The sequence below is a fragment of the Camelus ferus genome, chromosome 15 (genome assembly GCF_009834535.1).
Source record: "Camelus ferus isolate YT-003-E chromosome 15, BCGSAC_Cfer_1.0, whole genome shotgun sequence".
NCBI classification, from domain to species: domain Eukaryota; kingdom Metazoa; phylum Chordata; class Mammalia; order Artiodactyla; family Camelidae; genus Camelus; species Camelus ferus.
The window spans coordinates 33774663-33797590 of record NC_045710.1 but is presented as its reverse complement, the minus strand read 5'-3'; the positions used below and the strand labels follow the sequence as shown (position 1 = coordinate 33797590).

The following is a 22928-nucleotide window of genomic DNA, read 5'->3' as shown; positions in this document are numbered from 1 at the left end:
TGGCACCCAGGACAGAGGACTTCACCTTTCTGAGCTGCAGTTCTTATGCTGCAAAATGACAGTCGCTGAGAGGGTGAGACAGGTAAAATTGTCTTGAGTACCAAATGTGTTTGAAAATGTGAGTTTCTGTCTTCAAGCCTCCAAAACTCAGGCAACTAACGAACAGGTAAGATTCTTCTTTCCAGTCTTGAGGGATGTGTTCTCTCAGGTGCTCAGGCCCGAGGATCGTGTCAGCTCCTGTGACTCTATCTACACAGGGCCCTGTCCTCCTAGGAGCATCCAGAGTCTTTCTCAGAAAGTCTTGCTCCTTACCAATCCTTGGTCTCCATTCTCCAATGCTCCTTGAGGGGCCTACAGTGCAGGTAGGCTGGGGCTTGGCCACTGCCTGGTCTCCATCTGGCCTCTGTACTGGCTGTGGGCACTAATGCCAGGCCCAGAGTCCTCCCATGGGGAAAGGTCAAGGGAAGTAAAGGAGGAAGCCAGGGTCATTATGGGCCAACAGCTCGCCTTGCCCGAGTCTCCCCAAGGCTACTCCTGCCCTGGTGATTCTCCAGAGTGGACCCCATCATCCTGGGCTGCATGTCCAAATCAGCAGCCGTGCATGCTCTGGGCAGGATGGGCTGGAGGGCCTCAGAGACCTAAGCTGGCAGGACTGGCTTAGAATTCATTTAGAAGCCCTCACCCTCCTGAGGCTACCAACTTCTGGGGTCCTCAAGGAAACTGGGTACCAGGTTCCACTGGCCTGGCCTAGCCATCTCTCTGGGAGGACAGATGCCATTCATCAGAGGTGGCTGAATAATTAAAGATATTTAAAAATGTATCACCAGAGGTTTATCAGGAACTTGTCTGGCAAGCAAAGCACTGGCTCTTTTACAGAGGCTAAAAATAAAGTGGTCTCAAGTATCTCTGTGTCCATACTCCTGGGAGCACCAGAGTAGACTGATGTTTCTAGGGAGACAGGCAGAGAGGTACCAAGTGCCTCCTCCAGGACCTGGAAGTCAGCAGCCAGGGGCACAGTGGGACAGGGGCTGGGACAGGCAGTGGCGGGCTGGGACAGGCAGTGGCCGCCTGGAGGCAGAGGAGGGATGGAGCGACTGGGGAGAGGTATGGCATGACCATGGGGAGGGATGGGTGCAAGAGGAAAGGAGAGAAGCAATGAATGGCTGAGGGAAGGTCAACAGGGCTGCTGGGGGAAAATGGTTGAGACAGGAGGACCTGGAGAGGGAGAGAGCGTGACTCACGAAGAGACACGTCAGGGCAGGGTGGACATGGGCACTGGGTTCAGGTGTGGGGCAAGAGGGAAGGGGTCCCACAGTAAAGGGGCAGGGAGGGGACGAGCCAGGCTGACACAGGGCTTGAGGGAAAGGTGAAGCAGACAGTAAGGTGAACAGTTTGGGGGACCACAGTTCCCCGAACTACCTAATGACCAGACCAGGGGCCAGAAGCTGACACCAACCAGTAAAACCAATAGCCAGGCCGGTGGACAAGGTTCCAAGTGCCCTGTTTCCAAATGCGACAGGGGAATAAGATACTTAGAGCCACGTGGGGTTTCTTAACTGGGTCAGAGTGGACTCTGGAGCAGACACTGTGCTGGCCTGGCCAGTTTCCAGTTCCTGAGCTCAGGAAAGTCAGCACGTCAGGTGTAAAACAGGGCCAATGGCGCCCTCGTCGTCAGATGCAGGGCTCCCCCAGGCCAGTGTGCGGCGCAGCAGCACCTCGTTAGCTGGGCTGCCTGTACCCTGACCACAAGTAGATGGGGGCTCTGGTGACTCCTCTCGCACAGTCTGGAGCCCACCCCGGGTCCATGCTGGCTTGTTTGCTGTCCCCAAGCAGTCCAGGGTCCACACTCACCAGGTCAAGGCCACTGAGAGGTCTTGCTTTACAGGCCAGGTGTGTGCACAAACCACCAGCCTGAGAGGCCGAGCACATGTGACATCAGCAATTTGGAAGAGCCTGGGGGATGGGAGCCCTTGCTCTTTTCTGAAAGGCAACCTGCTGGGTGGGTGATTGCCTGGTCCCACAAACTGACAACTCAGCTGCTCAGCTTGGGAAGGATGCAGGTCGGCCTGGAGAACCATGGGTGGCCCCAGTGGGGCAAAGGTGGTCAGAGAATGGGAGGCTCCCATCAGGCCCCAGAGGCCGAGCCTGATGTTGGCATCCACAGGGTCAGGGAAAAGCTTTGGGTCATGCAGAAACAGCTCCATGTACCAATCACTCTGCTCCCCCAGACCCCTGGGGAAAGCTCAGCAGAAGGCAAGGATGCAAACAGATGTTTATCGTGGTCACCTGTCAACTTTTCATGTCATGTCTCAACTGACATGTTGTAGGCAGACTGAGAGCAGAGAACAACCCCCTCCCATGTGCCCACCATGGGTAGGGGCTTTACCACACTAGCTGACTTAAGCCTTAATTCTTACTAGATCCCTGTGAGGTGGAGTATGAATGCTCACATAACAGATAAGGAAATAGAAGCTCAGAGAGGTCAAGTCACTTGCAAAGGGTCACACAGCTGGTAAAAGCAGTGGGGCTAGGAGATCAGCAGCCCCAGGGACTCGTGTGTTAGGAATTCTGAGGACCCACCTGGCGGACAAGGGCCAGCTGCAGGGACACGTAGAGGATGACCTGGGGGTCGCCAGGCGCCAGCTGCCGGGCTCTGAATGGGGAAAGGGAGCAGCAAGTCAGTTACCAAGGATTGATCAACCAGTGAGTGATGGGGGCTTCCAGCATGCCAGCCCGTGCTGGGCACCAAGGGGCAAAATGTCAGGGATTCCGCCCACCCCTGCTTTGAAGGGTGCCCAGCAGATGACGGCTGGGGCAGAACGCATCAGGGCAGCCCACGGCAGGGGGCAATGGGCTCCAAGAGGGCTGGCTCTGGCTGAGGTGGGGGTTGTCTGGGAGAGTAGGACTAAGGGTGGGGAAGCCCCTCTCCTCTGGCCTGGGTCTGGCCTGTACAGAGCCTGGAGCCTGCCCGCTCCACTGTGGGACAGGAGAGAACACCCCCGAGGACGGAGGGGCTGGGAACAGCCTCTGCGAAAGAAGCACAGGAATGACAAGCTGGTGGGAGAAGGGAGGAAATGTCCTCTGGCCCTGGGAGCTTAGAAGGAGTTGGCTGGGATAGGACTTTCCTACCTCACTGGGTCTGAGAACAAACTGCCTGAGAGGGGAGCTGGATGCTCCAAGGAAGCCAGCATATTGAGTCTGGGGCAGGCCCCCAACCAGCAGCTCCCACCAGTGCTTTGACAGAGCAAAACACACAGGGCTCAGGGAGAAGAGCCCTTCGATGGGCCAGAGGAAGGAGAGGGGAGGGAGCTCAGGGGGCTGTGGTGGAGAGGGGCTCAGCAAGGACGCCCGAGGGAGGGAGGGCCTCACTGGTGGAGGGGCTGGGAAAAGACAAACACCCTTCTGGAGCCCCTGCTACTGGTAGGTCAAGGTGCATTCTCCCTTTATTTCATGTAATTATCACAGCGATAAAGGGGTACTGTTCCCTTTTAGAGCCCTGAGCTCAGGGAGGGCGGGAGCCTAGCCTTGGGGGAGCCCAGCCTCGGGGGAGCCCTCAACCTGCCCACCCAACCCTAAAGGCTGGTTTCCTGCTTCCCATGTGAGCTCTGAGAGCCTCAGTTTGCTGGGCAATAAAATGGGGACAGAAATCTTTGCTCTATCCACGCCAGAGGGTCCTCTGAGAAAATGTGAGAATGAGGCACCTCCTTACCTCTCCAACGTCTGCAGTGCTTTCCGGTGCAATTCGTCTTGCTTGGACTTCAGAGTTGCTGCAGGAGAGAGGGTGGAGACAGAGCCATGAGGGGCTGCTGGAGGGGGCCAAACCAGCCCCACCCCATCTGGGGCACAGAGCTCTGTGGGGAGAGGCCCCACGGGACCCTGCCTGGCAGGTGCTTGCACTCAAGCAGCTCCTAACGGGTGCCACCCTCTGCCCTTGTTACCAGGGTAGAGGGTATGGGCCTTCCCCTGGCCCCAATCTCCTGGCCTGCTTCTAGGCACAAGAGGTCCTTCTTCTCCTTCACCTTCTTTGCCACCTGGGTCAACCTGACCCTTCCAAAGGCCCACACCTGGAGAGAAAAGCTACCACCTCTGTCCTGGCCACATGCCTCCTTGGGTTTCCTTACTCATGTGGCTTCTCCTCTTTTAACCATTTCAACAAATTTTAGGTGGACAATTCAGTGGCACTAAGAACATTCACCATGTTGTACAACCATGACCACCATCCATTTCCAGAACTTTACCAACCCTAGCAGGGTGTCTGAACCCACTGAATACTAAATCCCTTCCTCCTAGCCCACCAGAAACCTCTATCATACTTTCTCCACGAGGTTTCTTGCTTTAATCCAAACCTGGCACCTTTCTGGTAAATTGAACCTGACTTTAAATGCAGTAGGAAAGGCATTAAAAGCCTTAGCGGGTGCTGAACTCCCTGGGAAGCTTTAAAATTACTGTCGTCCCAGGCTCCAGCCAGACCAGGTCGGAATGCTGCTGGCAGGACCAGGTGTGGATAGATGTCAGAGGTCCCCAGCTTATAAAGCAATCCTGCTTCTGACGTATACGTGGCGGGGTAGAGAACGGCTTTAATCCCAGAGGGTTAAAGGCACAGGGCAGGTCTCTTGCTCTGAGCAAACTGGATTTTGATGAAGGGATTCATGATCCCCCTCACTTGACCAGAGTGTGAAGACCCCAAGGTTCCCTGTCAGAGGCTCACTAATATCCTGAAGAAACAGCAACCACTGTCACTAGAGAACAAGGAGCAGGGCCCCGCCACCCCTCCCTCCCCTCCTGTGAAGTGCTAGCTGTGGTTACCTCTCACTGTGTGGGGCCTCTGAAGCCTGCTCCTGGGGGCTGGCATTTGGGGGGTGTGGGTGGGAGCTGATCAGCATTCCGGGTTGGGTCTGGGTGGGGGCCCATCCCTCCCTTTCCCTCAAGCTAGGGAAAGATTCAGAGGCAGGTGGCTGCTGACCCCTGAGGGGACACACAGCTGAGCTGGTGAGGTTGGGGAGAGAATGCCAGGCTCCAGGCAGCATGAGTGGAACCCATGCACCATTTAATTAAATGCCTGCTGTGTACCCAGCTCTATGCCATGCACTGAAAGGGAAGCTGACAGTGGTGCTGAGGGTAAAGGTGAACCAGAAGGAAGACACTGCAGGGTCAGGGCTGGTGGTGCATCTCAAGATGACAAGCACCACGGGAGCGGAGGTCAGCGTGGGCCAGGCCAGGAGCTGGGGCTGGGAGGGAGAAAGAACTGGGCCCATGAAGGCAGGGTGTCTGAGGCTGGTGAAGTCTGAGCAAGAGCGAGGATGGACTGAAGGGTGTGTATGTGTGTTCGCGTGCACATGCACATATATCTCAGAGAAGCTGATGGAGGTGTGTTGGGGGGTGGGCACTGGGAGGCCATCAGGAGGCCTGAGTCGCCCCAGCAGAGGCTCCCAGGCCTCGGCACTCACCGTCAGAGGCCTGCAGGCTGTAGGTGAGACCCAGAGCCAGGTAGCCCTTGGAGAGGAACTCCCCGGCCTCCTCCCCGAGGTGGATGACCATCATGGCAAAGCGCTCTGCCTCCTCCAGCTGTAGAGAAGAGAGGCAAAGGTTACTGGGGAGGATAGCTATCCAGTCACCAGCCTGCGGCCCTCAGAACTGCAATTCCTTACACCTGACCAGAGAGGCTGGGCAGCTTGTCCAAGGCCACACAGCCACAGAATGCAAGGATTACCTTTCTTCTACCAGTAACTCTCTGGACCTTTCCCCCCAACGAGGGGTTGTGCTAAAGGTCACAGGGTGCTACCTCTCACAGGGAAGGCTGCCCTCACTCCAGGGACCTTGGCTCTCCAACAGCTGCTCTGCTGAGAGCATGGACCCGGGGCCAGGCCAGTCTGTGCTGACTCCTTTCCTCCCTCCTTCCTCGGTAGTGCCTGTGTCTGTCCCTGCCCTGCTCAGCAGACAGAGGGAAGCCGGGATCGGGGGTGGGCAGGGCTTGAGGACTGGGCCTCGGGGACACGGCCAACCCTGTGGAGCAGAGCGGAGCGGGCTGCTACTAAGGTTCCGGCTCTGAGCTCGCTCCCTGACCCGGGGGAAGCTCCAAATTTTCAGGGGAAAAAGGCCTGGGGCTATTTCTGTCCTGGGAGCAGGAGGGACTGTTCCAGTTGGAAAGGGGCCAACTGGCACTGGTCACATGTGCACACATCACATGCAACACGTGACATGAAAAGGGGATACACAAAGCAGCCCTCACGAGCCCCCTGGGGCACCCAGGGTGGTCAGGCCTTTTGGGAGGTGGGGAGTGGGGGTGGGCAGCTGGCCCACAGGCCTTCCAGAAGCCACCCCCACAACCCAGGAGTGTCATCTGCCCACGTGCCTGGTGTGGCAGCATCACTAAGAACAGTGATTGGTACAACCCTCAGCAAGGGGCTGAATGATTCACACACAAAGCCCCACCACCGCCCAATGTCAAGGCCTCCTTGTGTGGGCCACAGAGGCCCAAAAAGTTATGCTGGGTTCTGGTACCCCAGCCAGAGTGCCCTTGGAGAGGAACTCCATTCCCAAGGTGGATGACCGTCATGGCAAAGCGCTCTGCCTCCTCCAGCTATAGAGAAGAGAGGCACCCAAAGTACAAGAAAGGCAGAACGGGTGAGCTAACAGCCCAGAGACAGATTGCCAGAGGGGCTGAATCCCTGTGGCCCTACCACCATCCCTGACAAGGTCAGCCTTTCAGCCCCCTCACGGTCAAGTTCAAGCTGCCAGCCTGGGCAGTAGGCCACCTCCAGATCAGTGGACTGGTCACCGAAAGGATGTGGGAGTCTGGGGAGTTGGGCCTGTAACACCATCAGGCCTGAGGTCTCAGGGCTGGGGGGAGGCAGCACCTCAGGAAACCCCACAGCTGCCCGCTGCCCAGTCACGGCTGTCTGGGCGGACGCAGGCTATAGACACTGAGATCCATCTCCTGGAGCATGTGGCCAGCAGCACTCAGGAGGGCTGTGGGGCCCTGAAGTCAGAGCCAGGTTGAAAGGCAAGCACAGGACAAGCCCTCTGACACAGGCTCAGTGCCTGACAGACTGTGTCCCAGAGGTCCTCACCTCCCCCCTACTCCAACCGCTCCTCCCTACAAACCTCCACTGAGTCTTCTGCAGCACCAGGCTCTATGCTGGCCTGGCTGGGGAGGCCCAGTGAGGAGGAGGCAGATGCCTGGATGAGTATGCATGGAACTCCTGGGAGCCGACACTAAGGAGGGCCAGGCCCCGCAGGGCAAGGGGGCTCTTAATCAAGGCTCTGCTGCGTGGTGCTGGCCTGGGGCTATGGGAGCCCCAAGAGAGGGGCAAACACCTGGCTGGGGTTGTCCAGGAGGCTGCATAGCTGAGGGGGTACTGGAGGCAATAAGGGAAGGGTAAGTGAGCAAACAGCCCCTTGCCCACTTCCTAATCTGCCACTTCTCGTCTTCCAACTGTCTATAAGTGTCATTATGACCTATTCAAACAGACGCGAGCTTTTTTTAATAAACCACCAAATACGAGTTAGAAATAGAATCCAGAAACCTACTGCACTCCATGTATATACATTCTCCTCATGGCCATGTCCTTCTCCTTAGCAAATGCCAGCTTCTATCTCCTGCAACCCATGCAGAGAGGGTGCCAGGAACAAAGCGGAGCAATTACTGGCAAACAGGGGCAAGTTACTCTCCTATTCAGACACATCATACTCTGATTAATAGAGCTCACCACCGTTCAGCTTTAAAATGTGACAACATACAACCTTAGCTTGTCCAGCTTGTGGTCCTCTCTGACCCCAGGTTAGTAGCTTTCCCTGACCAGTACTTGCCAGCCTTGTCCACGTAGTTTAAAATGGTCTCTAAACACAGTGTTGGTATTTGTCTCAAATCAAACCCACAAGGCTTCAGTGGACCATTTTCCTACATGGCCAATACTATTTTGATTTCAGTTACCTACCACAAAACAGTTGTTTGCATATGCAGTCAATGTAATGATTGCAAAGGAAAAGAAGTCTAATCGATTCTATCAAATATGACAATATACAATATAATATACAGTAGTAATACGTTTATACATGGGTGCTGTAGCCAGCAAAAGAGAAAAATGCTGTCAGAGCAAAAACAAAAACCCCAAATATATAAGTATTTTAAATATAAAAATATATTTTAGAAACAGAAAGCATATTTAAAAAATATATATATAGTGCACAATTCCCCTTCATCTAAGACAAGAGTGGAAATCCTAAAATAGGGCTTTTCCACTTTTGTTCTGAAGTACGAGAATCCCACCCAAATCCAGAGTCAGTGCCACACCCGTGAGTGAGTTTTCCACGCAGACAGCAGGGCAGCCTAGCAGCTAAGAACACAAGCTCGGGGGCCGGACTTCCTGGGCTTAGATCCTAGTTTGGCTATTAACTGTGTGATGTCGGGCTGGTCACTTCACTTTGCTCTGCCTCAGTTCCCTCTTCCGTAAAATGCGGATAACAAGTGTCTGCCCATCGGGTTTCGGGGGGACGGAATAAGATAATAACATGAGAACGCTCAGACCAGTGCTTGAACAAATGTAACTACTATTATTATTAGTTGTAATTTTAGACCTATAATTAATTTAATCCCCCAGAATTTTTTTAAGTCCCATGCTAATAGATGGGGCGAATGCCGTCTAGAGAGGAGAGTCCTTGTCCCCTATAGCTACATGAGCTCACTGACAAATTAGGAAGTGGCATCAAAGACCCTCTTGGAATCCAGAGAGGGGATAGTACTGTCTGCCTTTTGTCTCTGGCCTGACCCTCAGTCCCAGAAAAGGACTGACTCTACACAAGGATAATAGGGTCCCTGCAGCTGTGCCGGGTCAGTCAAACTCTCTGACCCCTCCCCATGGTCTGGGACATACATATGTGTAACCACCCACCTACCCTTGTTACAAGATTCACGTCTATTGTGGGTAATACACTCGGATGTTTCCTATCCTGTTCTGATTGCCTACTTCCATTTTTAAAAAGAGTTCTACTTCACAACCTGCTAATGGGCCTCAACCTGTGATGTGAAAAGAGTAAGTTTAGTTGTTTTTTTTTTTAATTGAAATACCATCAGTTACAATGTGTCAACTTCTGCCGTGTAGCACAACGTCCTAGTTGTGCATATACATACATATATTCGGAAAAGCAAGTTGTTGACTGAATTGCCAAGCACCTGCCCATCTACAACACCCTCGCTGTCTTTCTCCCCACCAAGGACCTCCTCTGCCCTTTCCCATCTCCCAGCACTTCCTCCTGTGGCCCCCAAAGTTAACAGCTGATGGCTCTGGGGTTGTGGCCACTGCTTTCGCAAGATTCACTCAGGTTACAGCACTGGGCCCTTCCTGCTCATCAAAATACTTCTAGGGGGAGGGGTTTTCAAAGCTTTCAACCATTCTCCTCCTATGCTGCTTTTTAATACTTCCTTTACCTGTGGCAGCCATGTAACCGCCACAAGACCCAGGTAGAGATCCTCCCCCTCTTCCTCCCTCGCAATTCTCCAGCGGTTTGGTGCTCACCTGGCATGTCACAGCACTGTAGCCACATGACGGAACGGGTATTTCATAACAGAGGGTTCTGAGGCACAAGGATTTTAGGGGACCGATTCAAGGTCACCCGGCTTGTAAGTGGCAGAATCGAGTTTCCAACCTAGAAGCTTCCAATCGAGCTTCCAACTCAGGTCTCCTGAGTCTACATTTGAATCTATCTGAGCCACCTGATTCGTGGCTGCCCTCTGTGGTTCTGCATTTCTCCTCCTCTCTGACCCTTTGGGAAAAGGATGCATGGAAGGATGTAACATTTGGACTCTTTGCTTTTGTTTTTCATAAGTAAGGAAAATGTTCCCGTGCCTTTCCAAGTTCCTGCATCTCTCCAGTTCTCCTAATTTGGTCCCCACACAGGCAGGCTCCTGGCTTTGCACTCTGCTCCTGCTCGGCCTGCCGCGCTCATCTTGCAGTGGCCAAAGAGGTTGTCCCCCTGGAATCCTCACCTCTTCCTCCCCTCCTGAGAACCAGAGAAAGGTCATGTCGGAGCCTGCAGGGCTCTGTTTAAACAGCCCCTCCGGTTTCTCCTTAGTCGCTTGCCCTAGGGCCCAGGACCTGCTGTTATCTGCTCTAGTGAAAACGCACTTTTTTCTTCCTGGAAGGAAAAGGCACTCTTTCTAATTTCCACAAGCTAGTGGCAGGAGAGCTGGCATTCTTTCTTCCTTGCCTCCTAAATACTTTATCCATCTTCCTGGCCCTCTCCACCCCTGAATCTGAAAAATGAAGGCAAAAGCATAAAGGCGTGCCCTGTGTGAGAGGCAGCTATTTTGAAGGGGCTGTCACAGGGACAGCTGCCATTTCCCAGCTACCTCCCATGTGCTAGGTACATGCCTCAGCTCTGGTGGTCACAGCCACCCCGCAAACTGTGGCTGTTTCCAGGTTACTGATGAGGCACAGGGTGGGTCAGTTACTCACCCGAAGTCACACAGCTTCTAAGTGGGAGGGCAGGGATTTCCTCTCCTCTCAGCTTCCAAAGCCTGCACTTTTTCCACCACCCTAGACCAATCCTTAGGGGAAGAGGCTGAGAAACAGCACCACAGACCTTTCCACAGATGAGTACAGCCTGCTTTTCCATTCCACAGCCTCCCTTCCTGCTGTGTGTGACACACAGCACACATGGCATCCCCATCTCCTATCCTCCTAGAAAGGTTTTAACTTTTTAAATTAAATGAACTTGAACTAATGGTGTTCGGAGGGATATGAAAAAATATTTACAGATATTCTGCCCCAAATAACCAGCTGGGGACCCTGGCAAGATGCTGGCCATGCTGAGGTGAGAGGCTGCCACATAGCTATCACCAGGTCAGAGCCCGGGATGCCCTCCCCAACCTGGGCAAACCTCAGGCTAAGCTGTGGGGCCAGTGCTCTCACACGCAACCCATCCTGCTGCAAACCCCTCAACAGCCAGCAGGTGACCATGCAGGTCTCTCTGCCCGGCTCCCTCCTCACCCACCCGTACCCAGGGGCAACCCTGCTCTCAGACCCAAATCCAACCTGGGGCGTCCTACACTGGCTCTGGGCATGAGGACAGGGTGCAGGGACAGCAGGTGCTCCGCCTCTGGCCACGTGGCCACCTAGTCTGGTTTCACTCAGCACAACTCATTTTTCCAATGTCCCAGTTTCAGCCTCCCTTCCTGCAACCTAGGCCGAATTGTCCACCCCCAGATCTCCATCCCTTGCTCATGGGGCTTGGCTGGCCAATGGCTGGGCCTGCTGGGGCTGACATGAGCCCAGATAGCTGTGAAGGCTGGAGATAGAGGTGGTGTCAGACGCCTTTCAGGATCTGTGCCCCATCCCGAGCACCAGCACCAATGTGCCCACCAGTCAGACCCATTCCTCCTACTCTAGGCCTTGAGGACAGAGTGGTGGGCCGCCCCTTTCCTGGCCTCCTAGAACAGGTGGCTCTTGGCTACCCACAGGCCTGCTCTCGGCCCAGCACCAACCCTGGGGGCCAGGGAGAACCATGAACCAGATGTAGGCTTCCCTCACCTTCCCTTGCAGCCAGCTGGTGGGGGTGTCATTCTGTAAGATATATTTGAACACCTGCTATGTGCAGGGTTCTCTGTGGGGGAGAAGGACTCAGGGTGTAAGACACAGTAGGTGAAGAAGCTCCCCATCTAGACGGAAAGGCACCATAAGGCAGAATTCGTTGCCTAGTGGTTGTGCTCATTGGCAAGTGGGATCTATCCAACAAGAACCAGGCATTAACTCTGGGCTGGAAGGGCCCACTACCGGCTGGCTTCTGAGCCCAGTCCAAGGCCTCCTTCTCCTGGAAGCCTCCCTGAGCTGTCCAGACCTTTCCATACTTTGTCATTTGTGCCACATATAAGGAACAGGGAAACTCTTAACCCACCTTATCTGGGCTGGGGTTTCCAGAAGGAGAGATAGTTCCTATCTTCAAGAAACACATGCAATGAGAAATACAATGCCATGTGCCAAGTGTCCGAGGCAAGTATAAACGGGGCTTTAGGGAGGTACAGAAGGTGAGGTTCCAGGGCAGTGAAGGCTGCCGGGAACCCACCCCCAGTCCTCCAGCAGGACCTTGCTCTAGCCTGTGCCCAATTTAAACTTTGGCTCAAACCAGCCCCCAAACCCAAATGTGCTTCTTTGCTGAGGTTAAACAACTCATCTTTCTCCGATTCTGATGACAAGCCTGCATGTTTAAGTCTCCTTTTGGGCTTTTCTATTTATGTTGTCATTGATTACTTTGCCCCTAACTCATCTGATTTCAATTTGGACTGATTTGATCCTAATTTTATTACCATGTAATCTGAATGCACATAATTACTGTAATTATGCTGCTGAGGGAAACAGCTCCTCCACAGCGGGAAGACCTAAATTTAGGGCTTCCTGGCAGGGGTGGCCATTGGCTGGGTGGACTCACAGCCACCTCAGAGCCGGCAGCTCATGGGAGCACAGATCTTCTCCCTGTCCCACCCTCAGTGGGTATTTGGGCCTCATCCCAGTGATGAGTTTAAGGCCCTTCTCAGGAGCTCTGGGAACACACAGGGGTGTGAGCTACGGGCTCAGTGAGCCCACCCCCTGTATCCTCTGGCTCACACCACCACCTGCTGCTGCACGTGCTCAGCCTGGGTGTCTCTACTCTGCCAGCACCCATACACTGCACACATCCCAACTGCACCCTACCCTCGAGGGTGCAAGATGCCAACAGTCTCCCTAAAAATACTTGAGGATCAAGGAGTTTGCCTGCTAATCACGGGGCTGAGGAAAGCAAGCTGTGACGAAAAGGCCCTCTACTGGCTGGCCTCCGAGCCCAGGCCAAGGCCTCCTCCTCCTAGAAGCCTCCCTGAGCCGTCCAGCTCTTTCCATATTTTGTCATTTATGACACATATGAGGAACAGTGAAACTCTTACCCACCTCATCAGGCTGCCTCATCTAAACACCTAGAGCCTATTGCAAATCAATCTTATAGAACAACATCACAAAGCCTGGGGTCAAAAGCCAAGCTTCCCCCTCCTCCATCATTCACAGTTCGGAGGAGCCAAGGCAGGGCCCTAAGGGCACTTCATACATGGGGACCTGAGGACCAGGGAGCAGAGGGGAAGGTGCTGTTTCCACACTCTCCTGCCAGGGAGGCACTATGGCAGAGAGGGGATGAGGCCCACTTGGCAGGGAGGCAGGGACTCAGGAGAGAGGGGGTCCTCAGGCAGAAAGGGTTAGAATTTAGAGTCTCCATCTCCAGGGCTGGAGGAGTGGAAGAGGCTAATTCTAAAGTGCCTGAAGTATGCACCTGGGCCCCTGTTGCCTTGGAACAAGCTGGGCCCACGACAGTGAGGGTAGGAAGGACCATATATGGGAGAAACTCCTGGGCCAATGAAGGAACTGGGCCTATTAGCCTGAAGAGAGGAGAGGTGGGTGGGCTGACAGCCGACAGGCGAGAGAGATGTGCACTGTTCTGTGCTCTACGTTGCTCAAGAGAGTGGCAATGGGACCACCCCTGACATCAGGAGGCTGACGTGGACCTTAGGAAGTTAGGAAAGTCAGCAAGGGAGCTCCCAGTGAGAGAAGACATCCATGTAGAGGCCCTGCCTCGAGACGCACCCTGCCCAGGCCTGGAGCAGCAGCTGAGGGAGTCTGTGGGGCGGAGAGAGCACTGAGGCAAGGCCTGAGGCCGACAGAAGAGGATGCCTTCCCATTCTGCCCAGAGCTGGTTTTGACTCTGAAAGATGGGCTAGCCCAGGTAACTCCGAGGTCCTGCCTACTTTCCACTGCTGGGCGGGTGGGGGCATCTGGACTTTTGACTACATTTGGCTCCCTGGAGACATTTCAAGACTGAACTTTACAACCCAGCACCATTCTGCATTAGAGGACAGCGGCTGGAGTTTTCTCAGAAGCCTTTCTCCACCCCTTCCCCCGCAGGCCTGTCTGCTTCGCAGCTCCCCCCACCCCTTACGTACACGGCAAGATGCACCCACCCCCACCTCACGCCCACCTGCCACAGGAGGCTGCCAGGACCTGGGCCCTGCCCACCTCTGACCCCGTAGCTCACTCACCCAGTGCAGGGACCCTATGCAGACCTTGGCAGCCATCAGGGGCACGGTGGGGTCAGAGGGCCGCAGCTTCACACATTCCCGCAGCAGCGACACAGCATAGGATGACTGCAGGAGAAATGGCAGGCAACACTGTCACTCACGGCCCTGGGTTGCGACAGACTGGATGCCTCAAGTTCACAGTGGGGGCAACTCCCAAGCAATCAGCCCTTGCTCTGCACACCTCTCCTCCAAAGCCAGGAAGAGGCCAGGTGGGAGGAGCCCCGGCAGTGGTGGCAGCCAAGTCCCTCCTGGGTCTCAGTTTCCTACCCTGGAAAAAGGAGTCTGTGACCTTTGCCCAGAGACAATGTGACAAGAGCTAAGGTGTCAGCAGAGGGAAGCTCTTCAAAAGGACTCCAAATGTGAACCAGAGACATGTTAGAGGTTTAGAAAGGGGCTCCCTCAAACCTCTGAGTTCAACACCCTTGGTTTAAAGACGATAAGATGAGGACAAACCTATTTAGGGACATGGATGCAGGGCTGGTGGTGGGGAGTGGGGGGAACATAAAAGCTGGCCGGGAAAGAGCCTGAGACAAGCCATGGAGATGGGGCCACACTAGCCGTGCTGAGGATGCCCAAGCGCAGAGGAAGGGCCAGGGGGAAGCACTAGAGCCGGGCAGGCCCATCACCAATCACAATAATGAGAAGAACACCAGCTAACCCTGATTTGCGTCTTACTAGGCACTAGGCACTGTTGTAAAGTCAGAGGTCAGCAAAACCCAGCCCACATCTGGCCCTCTGCCTGCTTTTGTAAACAATGTTTTATTGGAACTCAGCCATGCCCATTCATGTGGGTACTGTCTACGGTTGCTTTCCTGATGCAAAGGCAGAGTGCAGTAGTTCCCAGCGGAGGCTGTTTGGCCTGCAAAGTCAAAAATGTTTACTACCTGACCCTTTACAGAAAGCCTGCTGACCCCTGTTCTAGGTGCTTGATAAATATTAAGCCATTTACTTTTCACAGCTCTCCTATGAGGCAGGTGCTATGTCCCTATTTACAAATGAGGAAACTGAAATGCAGAGAAGTAGCCCGTCTGAAGTCACACTTGCCCATAAGTAGCTGAGCTGAGGTTTGAACAGTCTGCTCTAAGCTTGTAACCACTGCCCTATCCTGCCTCTGCAGTGACAGCTTTGGCCAGAGGGGAGGCCTCTGTCTCCCCGCTACACACACACACAGAGGCAGGAGCAAGTGTGTGTAACTACAATTCCCACAGGCAGGGCTGTACTGTGGACTGAACTCCCCATCACTAACTAGCTCTCACCCTCCCCAACCACTCCGGCGGCCCTGCTGAGGAAAACGGGGGCTCTGGAGGGCTCCCCTGTCCACAGCACAGTGTGAGGACTGGGATATGCAGGCCTAGGGCCCCACTGGTCTGTGCCCACCCTGGACCCCTGCCTGTCTCTCACTCTTCCTCCTTTCCCTGTTGAGAGAGGAAGAGCTTTTCTCAGCCCAGACACGACAGACTTCCCTGGGCTCTGGGCTCAGGGCTCAGGTTGAGGGCTTGCTCTGTACCAAGCATGGGGCTGGGGGCTGGGGGGTGACTGCAGGAAGGGGTGCTCAGAGAAAGGATGGGGAGAGAGGACAAAGCCCTGCCCCACTGCTCTCTCAGGAAACAAGGGTATGAGGCCGAGACCAAGAGACTGTTAGTATATGACCAGCTGGGAGGCTGGGAGACTGCAGGGGGTGTTGGGCCTGGGCTGGAGTGAGGGCAGCCACCCCCATCTTCTGAGAGAGACCCTCTCCTGTGAAGGCCACTCACAGTACCCTCTGCCTACGCACCCCAGCAAGCCTTGGCCTCCTTTCCTGGCTGCTGACCTCTGCACCCTGGAAATACAGCTTCTCTAGCCCGGACCCTCCACGTTCCTCCCCGACCACAAAACACTGCTATTTAAGGAGCCATCTGAGGACTCCACAGTCGGAGCTGCAGCTCTTTTTTTTTCTTTTTTTGTCATGCTGGTTACCTAGCAACACAGCCAACGTGATTGCCGAAGAGATGGAGAAGGAGCTACCTAAATCATGCCATGGAACTCATTCTCTCTTCCTGCAGGTTGAGGTGCCAGATATATTTATATCTACCTGGCCTCACCTTCTAGAAGAACTTCTATGCACAATTGTAGGTACAGAACCTTGACTCCCACCTTAGGCTCTTGGCAAAGGTGAGGTCTGTCCACCCTTCCAAGGGCTGCCTGGGCCAACCAGGCAGACTGATCTGGTGTGCAGGGTTCCTGGGGGAGTGGGGAGTGGAGAGTGGAGAGTGTACTTCCAGAACAATCTCCTGCTGCTTCAAATGCAGGGATGGGTGTAATCCAGTGTCTCTAGCCTGTAGGGCCTCATACATGAGGAACTCACTGATCACCCCAACTTCCTACCTAAAAGTCCATTTTTTGAGCCCACCTTGCTGGCCTGGGAAGGAGCTGAGCTGGGATACCAGCACCCCGGATCCTGGGATGTGCCAGGCTGCATCTGGACCTCTCTGAGCCTGGCTCTTCTCAGTAAGGAGGTTGAAGACCTCCCAGGCTAATGTGACATCATCTCCAAAGACGGGGGGCTTCCAGGAGCACCCCCAGGAATTAAAGCTAACTTCCATGTGCAGTGCATTATTCTGAGAAGGGGTGCCCATCATTCATCAGCATCTCAAAGGGGTCCATGACCCACAGAAGGGTGAGAACCATTGTCCTGGCCTTGGGCCTCTCCTCCTGATCCATGTGCACTATTACAAGACTAGAGGCATTTTCTGTTTCCCAGAGGCAGTAAGCTGTTGCAGGCCAGGCTCCAGTAAGCTCCAGCCTGACCCCTGCCCCTGCCCTAGGTCTCGCCCTATCTATGTCTGAACTCTCCCTGAGCCTGGACAAGACCTTGCTGAGCACAGAGCTAGGGGACACTGTGGCATGACTTCAGGATGCCCTAGGAGGTGGCCAATGTGATGGGGGAAGGGGAAGAGGTTTGGAAAGACAAATGCCTAGCAAGGTAAGGGGGGTGCAGAGAAGGCTCCTCACCTGATGCTTGGCTTTATTTCCCCAGTCCCTTCCCACCTATCAGGCTGCAGCACCTGCTCTTCTGCCTGCTCCCTTACCAGGACCTGACCAGCACACCCTCCATTCGTGGAGGAGGTGCTGGCAAGCCCAGGAGGGCCCTGGCTGCGAGGCTCGAAATGGCAGGTGGCACAGATGGGTTGGGGGAGGAATTCCCTTAGCCCCACAAACGGGCTGTGGGTGTTTATAGCTCTGAGAACGATCTGTGAGCCCATGCCACCTTATTTCCTGCACTCGTAGCATCCTCAGCCCCAACACCCTCAGCACCCAGCTCCGGAAAGGTTTTCCTTTCATGCCATTGCTGAGAATAGAGGCTTATGTAAGCGTGATTCTCATCGGAGGAAAACCAAGGGGTGTGGGGACGGGGCTGGGTGGGTAGACAGCAAATGCAGCTCAGGAGATGGGGGTAAGGTCAGCCCTGCTCCGGGCAGAACTCCTGATCACCCCACCACGCCCACCTCGCAGTGCTCCCCCAGACTCCTGCGTGGGGCTCTGCTCTGCTCTGCTCTACCCTTCAACCCCTCCCTCCTAGGCAAGTCCCGGATTTATGGGAAGGTTCCTTCTTGACACCAAGCCCGTGGGCAGGAAGAGAGCTGCAGCCCAAGTGGAACAATGGAACCCACGTCCATGCTTGTCTCATGTAGTCACACCAACCAACTCACAGATAGAAATGCCACGATGCCCCCGTATACATGCACATATGCTCAGAGAAGAGCACCCATGGACTCACACCTGCATACCCGGCACACTCGTAACTCACAAGTAGACACCAGATTCACACAGGGGTCTGTGTGTGACCCTCCCGTGCCCCTCACTCTCCTGGAGACTAAAATCAGCTGCTGGACAGTATTTCTGAATCACTGCACCACCCTCTGCCCACTTCTGGGAGAGACTAGAGCCCCCAGCACACCTTGAGTCTTACCTTCCCACAAGCTACCATGGAGAGGGCCACCTGGTACCAAAGGTGAAATTCTCCAAAGGCAAACTTCATGGCTCGTTCCAGGCACTGGGGAGAGGGAGATGGTCAGCACCTCCCCTCCAGGGTCCTCCCACCCCCAGCCCACCCCATACCCATCCGGGGTAATCACTGCCCAAGTCGCTTCCCACAGGAGGCTGCCAGAGGCTTGTACTTGGTTCCTGTCAGAAAACGCCAGGAATAACCTGTCTCTGCCACTGGCATGCTATGTGACCTGGAGCAAGTCTCTCGCCATCTCTGGCCCTCGGCTCCCACCTTCCTAACTGTGAATGTCTCATGGGATGATGGATACAAGTGAGTGAAATGAGATTTGTGAAAGTGCTTTCAAAATGTGAACATCCAATAAAAATAGTAACAGCTGACATTTCTTCTTACCATTGTGCTGGGCACCATTCTCAGTGTTCTACGTGTATTAACTCATCTACTCTTCCCAACAACTGTGTGGGGTGGGTTATCTAATTACCCCCATTTCACAGATGGGGAAGCTGAGGCTTGAATGACTTGCCAGAGTCACAGGGCCGGTAAGAGGCAAAGCAGACTGACTTCAAAGCCCGTGGACAGAACATCACCCAAAAGTACAGGCTTCATTCTGCTCTCCTCTACAACCCTGGAGAAAAATCATTTGCTCCCCGGGCCTGTTCAATCCTGGGCCACCACAAGTCAGGGGCAGCCTGTGAGATCTGACAGTCCCCAACAGAAGTGGTTCCATGTGAAAGAGGCAGAAGCCAGCATGTGAGGCCAGGATGCACTACGTGGTCATGGTCATGGCGGGTGAGGGTGACAGAGGTAAGGGGTACAGGACCCGACAGCAGGCACTTTCAGAGCTCGGTGGCCTGGGTTCCCCCACGATGGCCCAACATGCACACCCTGCACCACCCTGGGCCGAAACCTACCTCTCTCGGCCCCACCTTCCTCACTGGTGAACTTGAGAGACCACTTATCCCCCCTCACATTAAAGGAGGTATCTTCTGGAAGCACCTAACACAACGCCTGGTGTGAGCAGGGGCTCAGCAGGTGTCACCGCCCCTCCTCTCGGGAGCCCCCCCAAATACATGGAGAGAGCATCTGCTGCTGAGAGGGCCACCTGCACAAGGAGCCAAGGGCCCAGAGCCACCCCTGATCCCTGCCCAGATCTGAACGCTGTAAAATGTGCGAGTGCCATTCGCACTGTGGGCAGGGGGCAGGAGAGGGGCAGCTCCGTGCCCCTGGTCCCCACACCCCGGAGAGCCCAGCACATGAGGCGCTGCCCCAGCAGGGTCTGCCCAATACAACAGGGGTGCTCTGTCCAGCAGGGATGGGAGGGGATCCAGGCTCCCGACACACCTGACTCAGAACCCTCCCAAGAACGGAGCTGTACCCCTTGGTGAAGGCAAGGAAGGGACAGTGGAGGAGGACAATCCTCCATTTGACATCCTCGGTGGGGTCCTGACTCTAGGGGATGGAGTGGGGGGGCCGTACCTCGGAGAGCATGACGTACTGCCCCCTCCTGCCCAGCGTGATGCTCAGGAGGTCGTAGATGGCCGCGGCGTTCCGCAGGCTCACTGCCCGGTCCTCCTCCTGCTCCGGGGCCCGGCTCAGCACCACATCCCGAGTAGCCTGCGCGGAGACACAGTTTAGGAAAGGCTGAGGACTGTGTGCCTGTCCCCACAGGGCCCCTTCCTCAGAGACCCAGTGACTGTCACTCTTTGGCCACTGACCCAGGCCACACTCCTTTCCCCACCCCCATGAAAGAGAGCAAGCAAACCCTCCCCCCGGAGCCCAGGCTGGGGTGACAGACCAGTCCTGAGGACCCATGTCTCTGGTTTTCAATGTTTTATTCTGCAAGATCCCAAACCTACATAAAAGTCGCAAGAATAGTCCCACAGCAGTAAACCCAGTTGTTAACACTGACCACACGTGCCCTGTCTGTCTGTCTTTCTCTAATGATAATAATAGTAGTACCAGTCAGTTAAGGCAACATGGCCCTTCACCCCTAAATACAAAAGGACATTCTTCTTATAACCACAACAGAAATGCCAAATTCAGGAAGTCTAACACCGCTATTTCCATCCTTTAATACTAGCTCATATTCAGATTTTGCTGCCTGTCCCACTGACGGCCTTTCTGGTACTGTCTCATCCCAGGATCCAACCCGGGATCACGCCGAGCGTGCAGGTGTCACGTCACCTGAGTCTCCTTTCATTCAGAGTCCCGCAGCCCTTCTCTGCCTGCCAGGACACTGGCATCTTGGAGGATACAGGCCAACTGTTTCATGGAACAGCTCCTTGTGTGTTTGCTCTCATCCACTCACAGAAAGAGCTGCAGGTATTATCTGGAACTGTCTAGATTGGGTGAGTGGCTCTGCAGCTTGACTCACAGAATAGGAGCCTTGGCAGTGGCCCCTCTGCCCTCTTCTCTTCCTCTGCAGGTCCCCCAAGTCCCCTCTGATAAGGACCCCCCATACCTCCTTCCCATCACCCCTGTGTCCAGCCCAGATTCTTCTGACCACAGAACTCTCTCCTCTCTGTCCCTCCCCAGAAATCTCCCCACAACCCAAGGTCTCTGGGCTTGGCATCCAATACTCAGGAGTTTAGCTCAGAGTTGCCAGGCGGCTGCTCAGAGAGTGAGGAGGTGAGGGAAAATGAGCTTTAGGAGTGCGAAATTCAAGGGGGGAGCCCTGTATCACCAAGCCTGAAATCTCCCCATCGGGAAATGGGGGCCCTCTTGTTCTGTGGCCTGTGGTCACACCCCATCTTGTACACTCACACGCTGGGGACAGCACTCAGACTCGGGAGTAGCTAAACAGGAGACCCAGATCTCACTGGTCAGATCCCACCAATGTGTCCACAGGTTGTCTTCACCACCTCCCTCGGGGCAGGACTACTATCCTCTCCTTCTCCAGGTCAGGAGCTGAGGCTCGCAAGGGTGATAGCTGCAGAGGCAGAAGCTCAGCAGCCTTTGGACTGTCGGTTCTGGATGTGTCCTGCTGTGCAGGCCTGAAGTGGGTTCCATAGAGACTTCTAGAAGGCAAAATGCCTATGAGACCCAAGGATGTGGTTCACCCACAGAGGCATTTCAGTATGGCAGGCCAGTGGCCAGGGGTCCTGATGGCTGCCCCTCCAGGCACAACAGGCAAGAGCTGCCCATCACCCTGATGGACATGGACCATCCCCAGGAGAGGGTGCCGGGGGTGCCAGGAGATGCCCAGAAAGGCTGAGCACTGGTGCCAGCCTGGTCAATAAGAGCCGGTCAGGCTCCGAAGAGTTAAGGGAGAGGAGTGGAGCGGGAAAGAGGCAGAGAAATCCCCCTCCTTCCTGGCGAAATCCACCCACACTGGCACCAACAGGAAGAGAGACGAAATTCTAAGGAGAGCCTTGGCAGGAGCTTTTTCACCGAGGAACACAAAACTCACTCTGCCCCTGGCAAGGAACCTCCCCACTCCTCCACCTCCAGCAATTCCCCAGCTCTGGTCTCCCAGGGTGGGGCCAGGAGGGGGAGCCCCCACCAGGCAGCAATGAGGGTGGGGGGGGCAGTTAGGGAATGAGAGGATGGAGACACAGTTCCTTCCCTTGGGGAGGGGCTACGGAAGCGAGAAGCAGCAGCAGCACACGATGCACAGACTGAGCAGAACTGCCCTAGAGCTCTGGTGGGGGGGGGGGGGTCCTGATGGAACGGGGGCAGGGCGGGCAGCCTGCACAGGTGGCTCTTCTGCAGGGCGTGGGGGGAAGCCTGCCAGGCACATCCAGGACCTCAGGACCCACCCATGTGGACTAGTCTCATGCAAAGGATGGTCAGCAACAATCTCTGGCTGGCCTGTCCTCCCAGACTAGTCCCTGCCAGACCCCAACTCCCAACCCCCGGCCCAGGATAAAGTCCTAGCTCCTTTCTGTGGCTGCCAGGGGGCCTGCCCACTTAGCCAGCTTCTCCTCTCCACTAGCTCCCAAGTCCTTCCCTACAGCTTCCTCTCCTCACCAAGTCTGTGTTTGCCTCTGTCAACATGGATGTCTCCTGGCTCCTCCAACCTAACTCAGGTATCCTTTCCTTCCACCACTGGGCCCCCCGCATCCGCTCCCAACCCTGGGCACACACTCTGGCCCCCGCAAGCCCCACTGGCTCATCAGTTCTTGGGGCAGGCCCGCACACAGCACTTGCAGGTGACATTCGAAAGAGAAAGATTTCTGGGCCTGGTGTGGACACTTCCTCCTGTTGCCCGAGACCTTGACCTTTAAGAGAACAATGTCTCTGAATGTGTGCCTGGTGGGAGGGAGGCATGGATTTCCAGTACTGGGCAAGCATGAGGTCAGAAAGACAGGAACAGAGGAGGGGATCACAGCAGCATCTCATCCTCCTGGGGACCACCCCCCACCCCCAACATGCAGACAGCAGGGGAGGCATCTTCTCAGGGGGTCTTCAGGGCTTGGCACCTGTGCCAAGAAGGAAGCGTGGGTCCCTAAAGGAAAGCCAAAAGCAGAAGTTTGCTAAGTGGTTGCTATGGTTTTGGGGCAGGGCTGTGGTGAAATGCTCCACTGCATGCAGGGCAGCTGGGCAGCGGCTGTGTACATAACCATGGTTAACAGGGTAGGGTGGGTCCAGAGCAGAAAAAAGGAAGTTGTGGGGGCTGGCAACAGGGTAGGAATCCCCATGCAGCTCAGGTGCCAGAGCAGGCCTCAGTGCCCAGGGCCTCAGACCCTCTGGGGGCTTCAAGTCCCTGCCCAGGGTGCCCCAGGTGTGCTACTCCATCCTCCGCTGGGCGCACGTCCTTGAGGCCAGGCGATGCTCACAGCTCCATCAGCAGCCTTCCCTGAACCAGTCCCAGCCACACTCTTTCCCTTCCGCCATTTAAATGTCCTCACC

At 55.1% G+C, this 22928-nt stretch overlaps 1 protein-coding gene across 3 annotated transcripts in view; it reads right to left on the bottom strand.

Moving 5' to 3' along the window:
• The window catches only part of TTC7A (tetratricopeptide repeat domain 7A), a 116838-nt gene that overhangs the window by 39430 nt on the left and 54480 nt on the right, over nucleotides 1-22928 (bottom strand). For all 3 annotated transcript variants that reach the window (XM_006185772.3, XM_032497442.1, XM_032497443.1), the window contains 6 exons: nucleotides 19554-19691; nucleotides 18042-18125; nucleotides 14054-14158; nucleotides 5448-5565; nucleotides 3710-3767; nucleotides 2581-2653 (listed from right to left, as the gene is read on the bottom strand). In XM_006185772.3, the coding sequence (XP_006185834.1) occupies nucleotides 2581-2653; nucleotides 3710-3767; nucleotides 5448-5565; nucleotides 14054-14158; nucleotides 18042-18125; nucleotides 19554-19691 (576 nt within the window). The remainder of the gene's footprint in view (nucleotides 1-2580; nucleotides 2654-3709; nucleotides 3768-5447; nucleotides 5566-14053; nucleotides 14159-18041; nucleotides 18126-19553; nucleotides 19692-22928) is intronic.